This window comes from Echeneis naucrates, chromosome 17, assembly GCF_900963305.1.
Source record: "Echeneis naucrates chromosome 17, fEcheNa1.1, whole genome shotgun sequence".
NCBI classification, from domain to species: domain Eukaryota; kingdom Metazoa; phylum Chordata; class Actinopteri; order Carangiformes; family Echeneidae; genus Echeneis; species Echeneis naucrates.
In genome coordinates, this window is record NC_042527.1 from 16,431,220 (window position 1) to 16,447,652 (window position 16,433).

A 16,433-nucleotide genomic window follows, 5' to 3' on the forward strand; every position below is an offset into this window, starting at 1 on the left:
AAAAAAAAATATTTCTAGCTCCAAACCATGTCAAGTAAATGCAAATTGGAAGGATATTACTGGATGGATTGTGTTATTTGTGTTGTATACAGCTAACTGAAGTGTATAACTACCTTCAGTGACTCCACCTGTGGCCCGTGATTCGGTGTATTTTATTCTAGGTCGCTGACTCAGTCAGGACTAACCGATGACTCACCTGTGAATTAACAGGCATTAGTTGTTGCTGTAGGCTCTTTCCCTAATGCTGTGACCGCCCCGGATCGGATCCCCCCTCGAACCAGATCCCACTTGAACCAGAACCATAACCGCGAGCCGTCCGGGCTCGTTCACGCTCGGTTAAGGGGCGTGCGCGCGCTCCCGATACACCAGGAAATATGGCGGCGCTCATGACTCTCAGTCAGGTAAGAACATCCAGTATCTGAAGAAAAGTCTGTGAATCTTAACATCTACCAGCATCAGCTGACCGTGACAGGGGTGGTTTGCTCCCCCCACATCGCCGTTTCATTAGCGGTGCCGGACTTTGACCAGTGGATCCGTATTAGCAACCTTTCGCTGCCAGCTAAATTGACATGGGTGGCTACATTAACTAAGGACAGCAAAGTTAATGTGCGTTTTAATGACAGGAGGAATCTACGTTTAGGATAAAGACCCTGTTGTTTGTGGTGAGCTGAGGCTTTAAGTAGTTAAGTCTGAAGAAAAACAAAGCCAAAGTTAGCTAACGTTAGCTGTGTGTAGCCAGTCTTGCCTCTCCTAACGGCCATGTATGTGTGCTCGATGACACCTTCATTTATAATTTAGCAAGCCTTACATTTCATTCCTCTCTGTGATTTGTTTTTTGTTTTAGTTATCCAGTGGAAATCCAGTCTATGAACACTATTACAGACAGGTAAAGTTGTGGTTACTGCGCTAATCATCACAACCATGCCCAATGAGATTAATGTTATCATACAAATGAGTTATCAGACATGGTTCACCTAGTGTCTTGTTATTGAACCTCTGCAGCTGGATCCAGGGAACACAGGGAGAATATCAGCTGGAGATGCAGCTCAGTTCCTAAAGAAGTCTGGGCTGTCGGACAGTACACTGGGGAAGGTGAGTTTCAGACACGCACACACACAAAACAATCTGGTGTGTATATCATTATCATCTGATAATCTTTAAAATTAATTGTTGTCTTCTTAGATTTGGGATTTGGCAGATTCAGAGAGAAAAGGCTATCTGGATAAACGGGTAACACAAAATTTCAGTGTAAATTTGCTTTGTAAGTGATGCTGATGTGTGCATTATATACCAGACTTGTGTTGTATTCTTCCTCTTTTGTAGGGTTTCTTCATTGCTCTGAGGCTTGTGGCCTCAGCACAGGGTGGAAATGACATCAGCCTTAACAATCTCAACCAAAATCTAGCTGCACCCCAGTTTGTAAGTCCCAAAATGCAGTCCATCTCACAAAAAAACTGTGCAAGTAAATGTGTTTACTGTCTTTTCCTCATCCTCATGCATCTGCTGCTGTGTAATACTCAAATCTTCACTTTGTCTTTTACAGAAAGACTGTAACAGCCCATTATTAAGTGTTTCATCGACAGCGCCTGACTCACAGTGGGCAATAAAAGTAAGTACATTGTTTTCAAAAACATTCATGAGGCTATTTGCAAATACAATTTATCATCTAAACTCAAGTGTTTTCTTCTTTTCCAGCCAGACGAAAAAGGGAAGTTTGAAGGCATTTTTGAGAGTCTGTCTCCTGTAAAGGGCCTCCTCTCTGGAGATAAAGTTAAACCAGTTTTGATAAACTCAAAGCTACCTCTGGATGTGCTAGGAAAGGTGATATGACATGTTATGATGATGTGTGCATAAATAACATGGTATTAACTATCCAAAACAACATGTGCTAATTTACGCTTTGACTGGCATTTTTCTCTAGATTTGGGACCTAAGTGATGCTGATAAAGATGGACATTTGGACAAAGAAGAATTCATCGTGGTAAGATGCTAGATTTAGTCTAGCACAGGAAATGTTTGGAAGTAACTGCTTATGATCCAACAATGTTTTTAACAGTTCATAATAAAAAAAAAAGAAAAAACAGTTTTTACCAGTATGTATAAAATAAAATGATTTCCCTGCTGTCTTAGGCCATGCATCTTGTGTATAGAGCCATGGAGAAGGAGCCAGTCCCTGCTAGTTTACCTGCTTCCCTCATACCCCCTTCTAAAAGGAAAAAAACCGCAGGTGCTCTGCCAGGAGCTGTGGCCGTGCTGCCTGCTCTGGGCCTCTCCGGGCTGATGGCTGGCCCACTTCCTCTCAAGGAGACCCTGCGAAGCACCCCCCCACTGGGCAGTGCTACTCCCCTCAGCACCAGCACTGTCAACCTCTCTCCAAAACACTCCTTCAAATCTAGCTCACCGGTATGTCACCTCAGCTCCTCCCCTGTGTTTCTCTTGACGTGTCATTGAATGACAGCTTCACTGCCTTGATCAGTCTTTGAGGAATCAAGTTCAAGGGTTGAAATTAATGTCACAAATATATAAGAAATAAATGAATATACAGCCAACTAAAGAAACAGTAAGAAATATCACACATTAAATAATCAAATTAAAGTTGAATGCAATACTATATTATATAGTTATGATCTAGTTTTTTGTGTTTACAGGAGCTGATGTCATCATGCATGTGATATTTTACGTTTGACGCAATTTAATTTAATCTTGGGCAGGTATCTCATGAAGAGGTTTTTTTTTTCCCCTTTTCTCCAAATGGGTATTAAATGATTAACATAGATGTTTCATTAGCTTTCAATTCCAACATACCCAGAAGAATTAGACAACAGAATTCTGTGATTTACCCCCCCCCCCCCCCCAGATATAAATGTAATAGAAATTCATAAATGTTAATATTGGAATTATTTCTCAGCCTTCTCATATATATATATATATATATATATATATATATATATATATATATATATATATATATATATCTTGTCGAAACAAACAAAACAAACTAAAAAAATAACGAGTTGTCTGAGGTACTTTGACAATGCAGGTGCCTCATGGATTAGAGTTAGTTTTTTTTTGTGTTGGTTTTTGTAAATGCAGTGGCCTATAGTCCTGGGTAATCTTGGGATGTATGACGATGTAACTTTCTGAAGGGAGATAGTTTATTAGAAATTAAAGGTAAAATTGTGTGCACCAACTTCTTATGGAAAAGTCAATACAATTTCGTCTCCTTGCTTCTCCTGAAATAAGCGTGACCAGAGTGGAACCCAGTGGTGTTTATAAACCAGTGTTTCATGTATTGATTGTTTTCCTGCTGTTAATGGTTGGACTTGTTTTGCCACATAGTTCTAAGCATTGTTCAGAGACCAAGGTACTACAGTTGCCCAGATCTTTCACCTGTGGCTTTTGGAGAAACAGGTTTTCTTTAAGGAAAGAGGCATAAGGTTCTCTGTTTACAAAAGATCACCTGACATGGCACTTGTTGAGGTGTCCTCATTTTTTTCAATGACTATTCTCTTCCCCTCCTTTAAAACCTGTTATGATTTCCCCTAGGTGGTAACAACAAGCTAAACTGTCCACACCACATTCTTCATTCTAGGCATTCTTGTATATAACTTCTGTTGAAAATAATACATTATATTTCCAGTATCTGCTAAAGTTCTCATTAGGTTTTGCAGTAATCAGATTTTTACTCCTAAATTTGATATCAAAAATAACAAATCCTCATTCTGTTTGTGGTGATCATTTGAAAAGCAAACTAATGCAGATTCTTAGAAAGTGGTTAGTGGTGACTTGATGGTATCTATAGCAGATATATTCTTGCTTTGAGTCCTAGTGTACTAAATTTTCTACATACTACAAAAAAAATTGTAGCAGATGTCCCTTTCATCTGAAATCTCATAAATGTTATTTTTTCATTTCAGCCAGTGGTGAACTGGGTGGTACCAGTAGCTGATCGGGAGAGATATAATGACATTTTCAAGCAAACAGACTCTGACAATGATGGCCTTGTCAGTGGCGCTGAGGTGATAGAGATCTTCATGCAGTCCAGTCTCTCCCAGACAATGTTGGCGCAGATATGGTGAGACCACAGCTCTGTTCAGATCACATTCACATTTTCCTCATTACCTCCACAACACTTGTCATTAACTAAGAGCATCACAGTGGCTGAAGAGATCACAAGCAGAGAAATTCCACACAACAGAAGTTTATGATCGCTCAAAAGATCAGAAAATTTATGGAAAATAAATATTGTTAGCACTTTCTTTAGTGCTTTTTAGAAATGGGTGATGTTGAGAAGGACTTGCATGATTTTTGTGTTTGCTTGTGCATTCTTCACCTGTTGCCTCTATTTACTGTGCACACGTAGTTGGGATTATTAAGGGATGTGGGATTTGACCTAGTTTGTTTGGTTTAGTTTATTGACATGTTTTCTCAGGTTACAGCATTGTGGTGCTGAGCTCTTCCAGCCACTATAGGATGTAATACATATGTCGACAGCAAAAAGAAAAGGCAAAACGTTGAAGTAAAAATGTAGTTAAATACAAAACACTCTACATGTCGATGTTTCAAAGTAAAATCGTCACACAAAGCACAAATCATTTGGCCACTGTATTGTATACCATAGCACCATCTTTTGGCCAGTTTGAGTCTCTACATTTTCTCATGGTGCAAAACAAACCACAAAAGTTATTTTAGTATGCTCCACCAAGTTAACTGGAAAATGTTCTTGGAGTTTTTCTGTGGATGTTGAGTATCATTTTCTCACCCTTCTGTCTGCAGGGGACTAGCTGACACTAAACAGACAGGGAAGCTGAACCAGGAGCAGTTTTCTCTGGCCATGTATCTGATTCAGCAGAAGGTCACTAAAGGTGTGGACCCCCCCTCCAGCCTCACTCCAGACATGATTCCTCCCTCAGAAAGGACGACAGCATCAATGGCTGTCTCTGTGAGTCCCAACTTCAGTTAAATTTCTTGTTTTTACTTTCATCTGTACCGTAAGAGTCTTTTCTTCGCTGCTGCTATTTGCATTTTAAATGGTAAGATCTGCCATCTGGTTATCTAATTCTGCTTTGCAAAACTGTTTTTTTTTTTTTTTTTTTTCTTTGTATGCTTTTTTCTTTTTTGAGCGCTTTTCTATCCTGTCAAACAGAGCTATGTGGGGCTTATGGCTTCTTTGAGACCTGAACCTGCTGCACTAGCTAATATACGAAGAGTGAGTAGTTGTGCTTTGTGTCACAAGGTGGCGTGTTTGTTCTGTCATATGTTTTCTGTCTCTGTCTGAACTGACAGGAGCAAACAGAGCCATGTTCTTTTTTGTTATGCATCAAGTTTCCCACTTTACTTTGCCAACTAATTGGAACACAGAATTTATGAGATCTTTGCTTTTTCAACATATTGGTGCTTTGGTTTTTGTTGGAGTTTCCGCAAATCAGTTTTTTCTAAACCTTTATTAAGAGCCACAATGCCACCTGCTGTTCTGTTATCAGAATTGCTCTGTCTCTCATGGTATACTATGCAAGCTAATGTCTGAGTATTTCACTTCATTATTGAAGGAGCCTTGAAATATATTATGTTTTCCATATTGTGTTTGTCAAAGCTCACTTCCTAAAAGTCTATACAGATTAAGGACCTGAAAAATTATAAATTAGAATTTATAAAAATGGTTATTTTCCTTTTCACTGTAATGCAGAAATGAACAAACGCTTTGAATAAGATACCTTAATATAGATTCTGCCCTTCTGCAGTATTAACCAATTACTATTGTAAAGTCTATAAACAAATATTCAAATGAACGATGTACAAATACATGAGCTTTTGTTAATATTGTGCATGTATTGTCATTGGCAACAAGTAGCTCTTTTACTTTCCGAGATTGAACCTGAACCTTAAAAAACAATTAAAAGGGAAAATTTGATTCAAATCAGGTCAATTTTCATGCATCGCCCTGATTTGAAAACCATTAATTACCTCGAAGCCCGATATGTTGAATATTAGCATATGGAACAAATTTCACTGCAGAGATAAATTGTTTTACCATGTCCTGTATGAATTTCTTCCCACATATGTATTGTCAGGATCCCTTGCTCATTCCCTTGCTGTGCAAGCTGTTTGTCTTTCCTTCCTGTGTCTTTTGTTTTGTTAGACATATCAGTGGGGAGCTCCTCTCTCCCTCCATGTACCTCTCATGACCCCCCCCCCTCCACCCTCCCTTTTGTCCCCCTCTTTCTGTCAGAACATTCCCTTAATGTCTTTATTGCATAAGTTTCATCCTTTCCATGCCTCTCTGTATTTTTGATCCCACCGTCTGCCTGACTCGCATCCTTGATCATACCCTGTCACCCAAATTACATTTTCTCACATTCAACCACCTCGATGTCTCTGGCCTCAGGACAGCGCCAGCTCCACGGGGTCGGCAGAGCTGACAGGCATCAAAGAACTGGATGACCTCAGCCAGGAAATAGCTCAGCTGCAGAGGTGAGCCCTTGCACCCTGAGTAACAGGACGATAGCTTTGTTTCACTTCCTCTGAGAAAAAGGAGGGGAGCTTGTAGTAAGGTGATGTTTGGGTTAAGGATCAAGGCTCTTTTAGACTATTAGTTATGTCTGTTTATGATTTTTAGCATTTTATCTCACACAGTGTCCATTCTTCCACAACAGCGCTTAGAAAACAACGTGATCATGGAGCCTTTCTGATGCTTTTGTGGCTATCTGAGATGGTCAGAGGAAGTGTCAGTTGGACTAAAGATAGTACAGATGTAAGGCAAAGTTACATGAACCACATCAGGACAATGTATATCATCTGAAGAAAATAGTTTTTATGACCTGGTGTTAACAGCCATCTTGGGTGATCAGATCACGTTTGGACAGCTCTGAGAACAGATGTGAACACATCCTCAGACTCGAAGCTCATTTCCTCATTTGAATGTCATCTAGGGCAGATGTGGCCACATTATTTTACATTTATGAACCCAAATGCAAATGCTTACGTTTTTATTTCCATGCAATGTGAGTGCGATATGAACTCAAATGGAAACTTCAGGCAGGCACATGTTGCACACATTTGTCAATTTTATGACCACCTGAGGTGGGTATTAATTCTAGCTGGCTAGGGTTTGTCACAAACACTGGTTTGTCTTTCAGTTATGCACATTGCTTATGTTGTCTTTTTTTTTTTTTTGTTCTTTTTTTAAGATGAAATAGTTTAATATTCTTACTCTTTTATCGTGTACTTCATTCATAGAGAGAAATTCATTTTGGAGCATGAGATTAGAGAAAAGGAAGATGCCATCAGGCATCAAAACAGTGAAGTTCAGGTAAGACGAAGCAGAAATTTACGAATCATCCATTTATTATTTAAAAATCCTAGAATCCATCTAGGTGCTTGGAATAGGACTCTCTTGATGCAAATAAGCTGTAGGAGAGTAATAAAAGCTTGCAACTTCAAACAACTGTTTGTTTGTGTTTGTCGTTGTCTTGTGGACCTTCAGGACATGCAGAATGACCTGGACAGAGAAAGTAGTAGTCTGCAGGATCTGGAGTCCCAAAAGCAGGATGCCCAGGAACGTCTTGAAGAGATGGATCAGCAGCGCTCTAAGCTGGAGGGGATGCTCAATGATGTCAAGCAGAAGTGCCAGGAAGAGTCACAAATGGTTTGACACTTGACTTATTGCTCCCCATACAGATCTTAATTAGGCTAGTGCAGTCACTTTATGAAGCATATTATTATTATTATTATTATTATTATTATTGAGTTTTGTTTTGTTTTAGTTTACTCATTATTATTTTTATTTATTTATTTTCTTTTTCAAAAGGTCGTTGGGTGTCCTCAAGTAATGTGGCTGTTTATGGGCTTTGCTGACTTTGTGTTTTGGGGAAATTACACACATATTAGGCCATGCAGTACTGCATTGCTAATTCATCTGGGACCACTTAAGTAAAAAGTACGTTTCATTTAAGAAGTACATATAACGAGGACCACCATCATACTGCACTGCACGGCTTTGATCTGTTCTAACAGCAAACCAAAATTTGAGTTAAAGCTATAATTTCTATATGTGTAGCAATTTAACCATTACGCAATCAATGCTTACAGATACAGAACTCCTTCTTCTCTAGATTTCGTCCCTGCAGAACCAGATCCATTCTCAGGAGACCGACCTCCGAAGCCAAGAGGACGAACTGAGCCGCACCAAGGCAGACCTAAGCCGGCTGCAGGAGGAGGAGGCCCAGCTGGAGCAAAGCCTGCTCTCCGGTCGTGTCCAGCTGGACAGCATCATCAAGTCGCTCAAAACCACCCAAGAAGAGATCAACCAGGTCAGTGCAGATGGACAGACGGCAGGTTTTACAAGGACATTCTGCCCAATAGACCTTTAACTGGTTAACTTATCATTATGAAATTGTAGAGATTTTTTAGTCAGTACAAATGAAGCTCATTTGCTACTTTGTTTGCTTCCACTTATTTAACCATTGTTTTGATGTACCTCTTTGAAGTGTCATGAAGTGAAACTATTGTGTCACAGTGGTTTTGGTTATTATCTTCACCAATTCAACCACTAACCACCACTTGTATAAGCTGCTGAAAATTTGGTAAATTCGTCAGTCTTGTTTACTGGTAGTGGAGAAAAATCTATTAAAATTTCAGAATTCTGACCAGATGTACTTTAGTAAAAAGTTTTGAAAGTAGTAAATCCATCTGTGAAAAGGAAAGGGAGTTTCCAATGTTAAACCACTTTTTTTTATTAAATGAAAAAATTATTTGCATCATATACTTTTGTGATCAGATAAAACTGTCTTTTTTTTTTTTTTTTGTATGTTTAGGCCCGCAGTAAGCTGTCGCTGATCCAGGACAGCCAACAGGAGATGACCAAGACCATTGAGCAGTACAACAGTACTCTGAGCAGCATGAATGGAGGGAACTTCACCAACCTCCCAGACTTGAGTGAAAGCTTTACTGAGAATCGAAATGGGGGTTTCAGGAGTGTGGTGAGAAGATGATGAATTTTCTTTTCTGGCACAGGATTTTTTGTCTTAATTTAATAGTGTTGTTTCAAGCCGAATTTCACAAAAAATATCAGACACTCCGTATTTGTTCTCCTTTGTTTATAATATGGATTTTCTCTTTTCATTGTCATCTGAATGTATTTCACTCTGTCATTTGAGAAAATGTTTAATTTGTGTTTTGTTTTTTCCCCACTAGGATGATTCTTTCAAGTCTAAGATAGCCATGTTCAACAATAGCAGCACTAAGGAGCCCTCAGCGGACCCCTTTAAAACAGAAGACCCCTTCAAGTCCGACACCTTCAAAGGTCTGAACACCTAATATGTTTTGATGCACTTCTGTATCTTTATTTCAGTAAGGATTGTGTTTCCTCTATACTCGTGTTCTCCTGCACTCTCCTGTCGTCGTGTCACTTTGACTAGTCAGCATTATACCTAAATTATACCTAAATTAAGCATAAGTGCATTTGGATATCAATGCAAAGACCAGAGTTTGTTCTGATTAAAAAAAAAAATAATAATAATAATAATAATAATTACAATGACAACTTATTTTCAGAGGTTGAAGCTGAATGTCTGCTCTTTTCTTTTTTTGAATTTTTTTATTATTATTATTATTATTATTATTATTATTATTATATATATTTATTTATTTATTTAAAGATCCATTTGGTGGAGACCCTTTCAAAGAAAGTGACCCCTTCAAAGGCACCTCATCTGAAGATTTCTTTAAGAGAACAGACAAATCAGACCTGTTTGGATCTTCAGACCCGTTTGGCAGAAAACCTACCATGGCTGCCAAGGTATCAAACATATATTCTTCAGTAAAAGCCACACAATATTTTTATTTAATGAAAACACACCTTCACTATCAATAAATAGATAAAACGTATGAATAGTTCATTTAATATCCTTGTGCTTTGCATCCTTCTGTTTCCCAGCCAAGTGCCTTCAGCAGTGGTGACCCTTTTAACAGCCCAAAACCGAAGGATTCAGGTACTTTGCTATTCACAAATAGCACTAGATGTCAGCACACAGGGGAAGATTTTATTCTGGGTCCTCTGAGGTGTATATGTAAACATTGTGATGAGGTCATTTATATGTGACCTCATAGATCACATTTTAGGGACTGTTGAATGTGATATCACACGACTACGTTGTTGACATGCAGCAGTTTCTTCACATTTGCTAAAAACATTCATTTGCACTCGAAGATGAGGTGATGACAGTTTCATGAACAAAGTTCAAAGTCCAGATGACCTCATGTTTTTGTGAAGGTGTTGTATCAGAGTGCTGAGGGAATTTTCTGTTTCATATGGAGACTGATTAGACTAAAATTCATATTCTAAATATGACACTACAGTATTTGAGACAAAGGTGCAATGTCTAAATTGATGAAGTGATTATATTTTCTTTTGGCCATTAGTCAGTGATGTAACTCAGGAAGGGGACAAGATGGCAACATAGCTGCTTTAACTATAGTTCTTTTTAATTTTGGTAATCATCAGCCCAGTAGATTTGTTGTATATCCTTTTCTCCTTATAGAAGAGGTTCTAAAATATCCAGTTTTTCTTTAATGTTATTTGGGGTTACACTAAATATATTTCAAGTTATGTACCTAGTGAATAAGAAAACAAATGCACAAACAATGTCATCATAATGCTCTAAATGCTTACAAATTTTTCCCTGAAGATTTCCCGTAATCTGACAGCTGACTATGAGAGAACATCTTTGTTTTGAAACTCATCTCAAAGAGCCATTCTTTGCCATTCTGGGTGATGTGTTACATTTAGATTATATTTTGGGGGGCATTAGGGGCAAACAATTTTTTACTCACTGTGGCTTCAATTTTTCCTGTGGTTTAGGGCTATTTTTAGTTGAGTACCTACGCATTTAACTACAGGCCAACTAAAAATACTCCCCCTACCCTGGAAAAACAGGAGGCCTGCAGGAGCCAAGCATAACAGAAACTCTGTGACTGCTGGTCCTGCTCTACTATAATACACTGCCACTCCTTTAACCAGTTCATTCCTGCCTCTGTCCCGTTTTTATATCTGCTGCTATTGAAGTGTTCTGTCTCCTTTTGGTGGAAAAGTTGTTTTAAGTTGGTGGCCGTTCCTGGCCAGTGCTCTGCCATGTTACACACCTTCAGAAGAACACAGAGGCAACTGTAGACCTGAGCTGAGTTACTGTGCGTAAAAGAAAACACTGCGTACTTCACATGAATAGGGTCTCTTGTGGTTGCACATTTACAACAAACATATTCTATTACATTATTTTGTTTTTTCACTGTAACCATCTGTAGTTTGCCCCCCCTCCTTTTTTTTTTTTTTTTTTTTTTCTTTTCATTAAGCGGCATGCCACTGAGCTTCAAAACAACCCGGGCACAGTTCTGGTTAACAGTACACCAACTGACGCCTTTAATTAGATGATCAGTTGCATACGTCAGGTTAAACAAAACCTCTGCTTTCCAGGTTTTTGCAAAATGTCATGGAAAATTAAACAGTCACGCTACACAACCTCCCACCCCCCCCCCCCACCCCCCTTTGGAAAGCACACGTAGGCCTTTTCAGAATAAGCAAGATGTAGAGATGATTTTTGAATTTGTGGTTTGGGGCTAAACTTCATTATCGTTTCTGGGTCTTTCCATAAATATATTCAAATATTCCAATTGCTTTTCAATGTATTCATGTCACAGATGTGTTTGGGACAGCAGACCCCTTTGGAAGCAGCTCTTTTGGAAGCAAGGCGGGGGGATTTGCTGACTTTAGTCAGATGTCAAAGGTAAGGTCTTGGGATTCATGAACCAGTTGCACCATAAAGCATAATTTTCCACTAGAGTTGTAAAAAGCTGCGTTTTTAATTTTGCTCCTATCATGGCCGATTTCTTATTTTTCTGCTAGTTCATCACATTTATGAAAACATTGTCTTTGGTATGAAGCCAAAGACTTTAGATTTTGGCTGACATTTCTGTTGGCATTCTTACTTTGTGTGATAGTTGAGTTTTTCATATTTTTTTATGTTGTGTAAACAGAAGTCGGACAACCCTGTACTCCCATCAAAGAAAAATGTGCCTAACCGGCCTGCACCTCCTTATGGTAAGCCCTAATTTTATTGGTTGTGTGTGATTGCTTGCTGCTTAATGTGACAGTAATGGTTCATCTGTGTTCATAAATACAATAATAATCATTCACACCAATTTTGTCAGTCAACCTTGCTTGTTAATTTGCCACTTGTCACAAAAATGTGATGGCAACAACATTTTTGTGTACTCCCTGTGGCTGATCTGTTTTCCTACCTAACTGGGTTTTTTTTGTGGCCCAAATGGGGAAAAAAAAAACTTGCCTGTTCAGCTGTGTGGCTGCAGAGAAAGTAATTTCTTTGAAGTTGAAACAGGAAAGCCGGTGGCAGCAGCAGTATGGCTTTTAAAGAGATGCGGCACGGCTGGTGTTATAAAGGCATGACTTAATTTTTTTTTGTTCTCAGTGTGGTAAGATTAAAAAGACACTTATCTCTGCCACTTGGATGCATTCAACTTTATGCTTATCTTGTTCCATTGTGTATTGGTGAAGTCACACAGCACTCACAGTCCATGCCCAGCACATGCCCTTCCGCTGTTACCTTGCACTTACTTTTTTAGCAGAAGCCTCACCGTGAGAAAGTTGGTGTTCCCCTTTGCTTCACAACACACAGTGGGGGTAGAGATGAGTGGCTACCGTTAGACAGTAAGCCAACTTTGAAGATAGTCATTACGATGGGGAAGTGAGAAGCCCACTTTCATAGTCATTTCTGAATGTGTAATTGTCAGTCAATAGCATAATTAGTTTTGATCGAGTCAGGCCGTTGTGGTCAAGCAAATTGGACAAATCAAACTTGATTTGAATGAAAATGCTGCAGCTGATTTGATAAGGTAATAGAGATAATTTCTTTACTGGAAGCCCTCAAATTTGCACATGCAATTTACTGCAAGGTAATGAGATGAGCAACCGTGGCCAGATGACTGTTGATATAGGAAAATACTTTGAAGCTTACTGTGAACACGGGTGGGTCAACCTTTTGCAATTCTGTTTTTCCAAAAAAGCAACACTGCTTCAATGCTTCATTGAGCCTTACTAAAAAAATGTGGTAAACACCTTTTTTTTAAGCCAATGTCACCCCTTGTTAACTACTTTGAACTTAAGGCTCATGACTTCCTGAAAAATGTATTATTACACAAGTGTTAAAATTGTCAGATTGTTTCCCCAAGGGGGGGACTGTTGTCAGCCTCTATGATCAGGCCACCAGAAGTGTTTTTGATATATTGATTTGGTTATTAGTTTTTCTTTAAATGTCTTCCTTCTCCAGTAGGTGCTCTCAGCTCAGCTGCGTCAGAGCCACTCCAGAGTGTTTGCTCCACAGCAGACAGTAAAGACTCTTTTGTTACGACAGACTCGAGCAAAACATCCAAAGACTATCCTGTGGGTTTTGCAGATTTTCCCTCTGTAAGTGTAGCGTGCTTACAGCTTTCTGTTAGAACAAGTACCTTTGCATAACCCACTGATCTCTTGATCTCACTCTTCAGACAGTAGAGCTGAAGGCTCAGGGGTGTCAGGTCTCTGTCACTAGGTCCAGAGAGCGTTCACACAACTGCTGTTTTTACTGGCTGTTGACTAACAACTGACAGAGCAGCTAAGAGCTTTTTAGCGGCTTCGCATAGACAGATATTTGCATTTGCATGAGTGACTTCGTTCAGTTCCAGTGTTTGTGTGTGTCTGACGGCCTGCTCCCGTTGTCCAGCTGGTTTAAAGGAACTTGCATGCTTGTAACTGGCTTCAGCTTTACCAAGAGGTTACGATCAATACATTTTTACTCAGTGAGTTTGCCTGGTCAGGTAGCACATGAGGAATGTTTCTCAAGATTTGATGTCCAACCTAAAGTCTTACTCTCTGTCAAAGCATGATATGCCTCGAAGCGGAGCACAGCAATGTAAATCTGCCTCTTTGTCCTCCACCTTCCGCTTCTTTGCCGTCATGTATGGGCTAAAAGCTGAGCATGCTCTCGAGTGGAGAGTTGATGCATGGAAGCTTTTTGTGCCTGGTTCGTATCATTTGACTTGACACAAATTTATTTTTCCTTCTCCCGCCAGCATGATAGTTGTGAAAGGGATTTGTTGAGGGTTTTCTTTTTTTTTTTTTTTTGCTTTGTTTTGTTTTGTTGTTTTATATGGAGCTCTGTATTGTAATCTTTGTTTTTCTGCCAGGATCAGAACAAGTCAAGGTAAGACTGTACAAGGGTGTGGTGGTCAATCCTTTGCATGTGAAAAACCTGTGTGCACGGCATAATCTGAAAAGGGTTATTCATGAGCACGGTCATTTTCAATCTATATCATCAATCCAAATACTATAATAGTGCAGCTTTCTTAGCTTTTTTTCATAACATCCCAGTGAATTCTAAATGTGTATATATTGCAAATATTTTTTCTTGACTAACTTTAATATTTCAGTTTTGTGTGGACATATTGGTCAATAGTCTGCCTAATTAGAAAAACAGAATTTTAAATTTGCATCTGTCATTCCTTGTATATCAGCCTTCATCCAGTGATTTGTCTCTTTTTGTGTTGACTTTTCATCTTGCATTCCTGAGTTTTTGTCCACATGTAATGTTTGTTTTCCTACCTCAGTTTGGAAGTGAGAGCCAGCAGCTGGAGTGGGCCAAGCGGGAGAGTGAGCGCGAGGAGCAGGAGAGGCTGATGAGGCTGCGGCTCCAGGAGCAGCAAGACCTGGAGCTCGCCATCGCTCTCAGCAGGGCCGACATGCCCAGTGCCTGAGTAGGCATGTCACACAACATCTTCACGGTCCTATCCCTTTCCACCGATAGCTCTCCCGTCCACAGGCTCATGACAGAAGCACTGACACTGGCCCGAAATTGACTAGCAGCCCCTGTTACCAATTCATGTAAGAGACCAGAGTTTCTCCCGCCATGACTGGACTCCTGTCAAATGACTCCATATTTAGCAACCGGTTAAGGTTCATTGCTCCCAAACTACATGGCAACTATAATCAGGGACAATACGGAGCCACTCGATTTAAGCATGGCTTCATCCTGCAAGAACGTAGCGATTTAACGCAACCCAAACCAGCAGGGTACCAGACTACAACCTATATCTAGCTCCATATTTCGTTATGGTTAATCACCCTGCCTTAACCAAAAGCTTGTTTGTTGCAAACAAAAAATGTTAAGAATATTTTACTGTTTTATTTCTATACAAAAGCAATGAATCTTTGGTGTATGAAGTACTTGTAAAATGCACTGTATAAACTGTTTTATATAACCTTTAATTACTCTGAAAAATTCATGCCGAAGGTTGAACCGTGGGCACTGCCGAGCCCGCTAGCTTGTGTTTAGACACGTACTGTAAATATTGTTTGATATCGATTTTATGTACTAGCCATCTTCGAGCAAAGATGAGCAAAACCTGAGTTGGATATAGGCATGAATATGGCATGATTTTGACTTGTTCTTTTAAATGTTACAAGGGATTCCTGCCATTTCTGATCGTACCTGCTATTTATGAACTTTAAATACATGACTTGGAGAAATGTTTGAATATAATTACCCCTCAACAGGGGGCACATACACACATGCTAATAGGAAGTTTTGGCAATCCCTGAGTATTTTAGTCCTAATTAAGCTTTGGTTAAATATGATTTAGTGCCCTATCATCAGTTGCCACTTGTATTTACAATAATTGAAATGCCAGTGATAATCATTGACGTCTTCCTTTCTTATAAAGTCCAGTGAACCTGGAGCTCTGCTGCACCATCACTCCGATGGCAGAAGCCTGCATGTGCACTCCCATACAACTAAAAGCCTCTATAAAGTGGAAAAAGTGTAAAAACTACCTTGTTAATACTGGTGCTGTTAGATTTACGCTTTGTCCTTTTTACTTCTGAGACTTTGTCACAGTACCACTAATGCACGGTGACATCTGCTTTCAAACTTTTTGCTTTTCTCTCCGATCAACTCTCCAGATTTTCTTGTCTGGATTTGTTTTATTTACTCAACCATTCATATCTTATGATTCAGTCAGAGGAAATTTGCTTAAAAGCCTTAAAATATTGCTTCCTTGGAATCATATAACACTAATCAGGTTTATTCGGCACATAATGTATGCACTGTACATTCCAGACCTTACTGGACATATACAGAGTGACGACGCCTTATTTATCTACATGTCAATATTATGACATAATATTGCACAATATGTATGTGATTATAAAAATATGCTTACTTTTAAGTTGCTGAAGACTGTACCTACTTTTAACTGAATAAAAATGATTTCTAACATTCCTGGTATAAAGTAGGTATTTTAGTTTTTAAATGACATATCTTACAGTAACCACAAAAAGGAGGGGTCAGTCATATGACACACAAAGCCACAAATAATTGAATTGAAAAATA

The 16,433-nt window shown here is 39.1% G+C and overlaps 1 protein-coding gene across 2 annotated transcripts; it reads left to right on the plus strand.

Moving 5' to 3' along the window:
* The first annotated feature begins 248 nt into the window (after positions 1 to 248).
* Positions 249 to 16,319, plus strand: LOC115057251 (epidermal growth factor receptor substrate 15-like 1). Of its 2 annotated transcripts, XM_029524195.1 has the most exons (23): positions 249 to 401; positions 845 to 886; positions 1,003 to 1,092; positions 1,183 to 1,230; positions 1,324 to 1,419; positions 1,544 to 1,609; positions 1,696 to 1,821; positions 1,922 to 1,981; positions 2,131 to 2,403; positions 3,918 to 4,075; positions 4,777 to 4,942; positions 6,386 to 6,471; positions 7,237 to 7,309; positions 7,484 to 7,645; positions 8,112 to 8,309; positions 8,814 to 8,978; positions 9,193 to 9,301; positions 9,657 to 9,796; positions 9,935 to 9,989; positions 11,692 to 11,777; positions 12,028 to 12,091; positions 13,338 to 13,474; positions 14,653 to 16,319. In XM_029524195.1, exons 1-23 carry the CDS (start codon positions 375 to 377, stop codon positions 14,797 to 14,799), a joined length of 2,574 nt encoding a protein of 857 aa, XP_029380055.1. In that variant the 5' UTR covers positions 249 to 374; the 3' UTR covers positions 14,800 to 16,319. The 2 variants fall into 2 exon arrangements, with proteins under 2 accessions (XP_029380055.1, XP_029380056.1); XM_029524196.1 differs by lacking the exon at positions 13,338 to 13,474 and having other exon boundaries at positions 256 to 401; positions 14,653 to 14,782.
* The last annotated feature ends 114 nt before the right edge of the window (positions 16,320 to 16,433 follow it).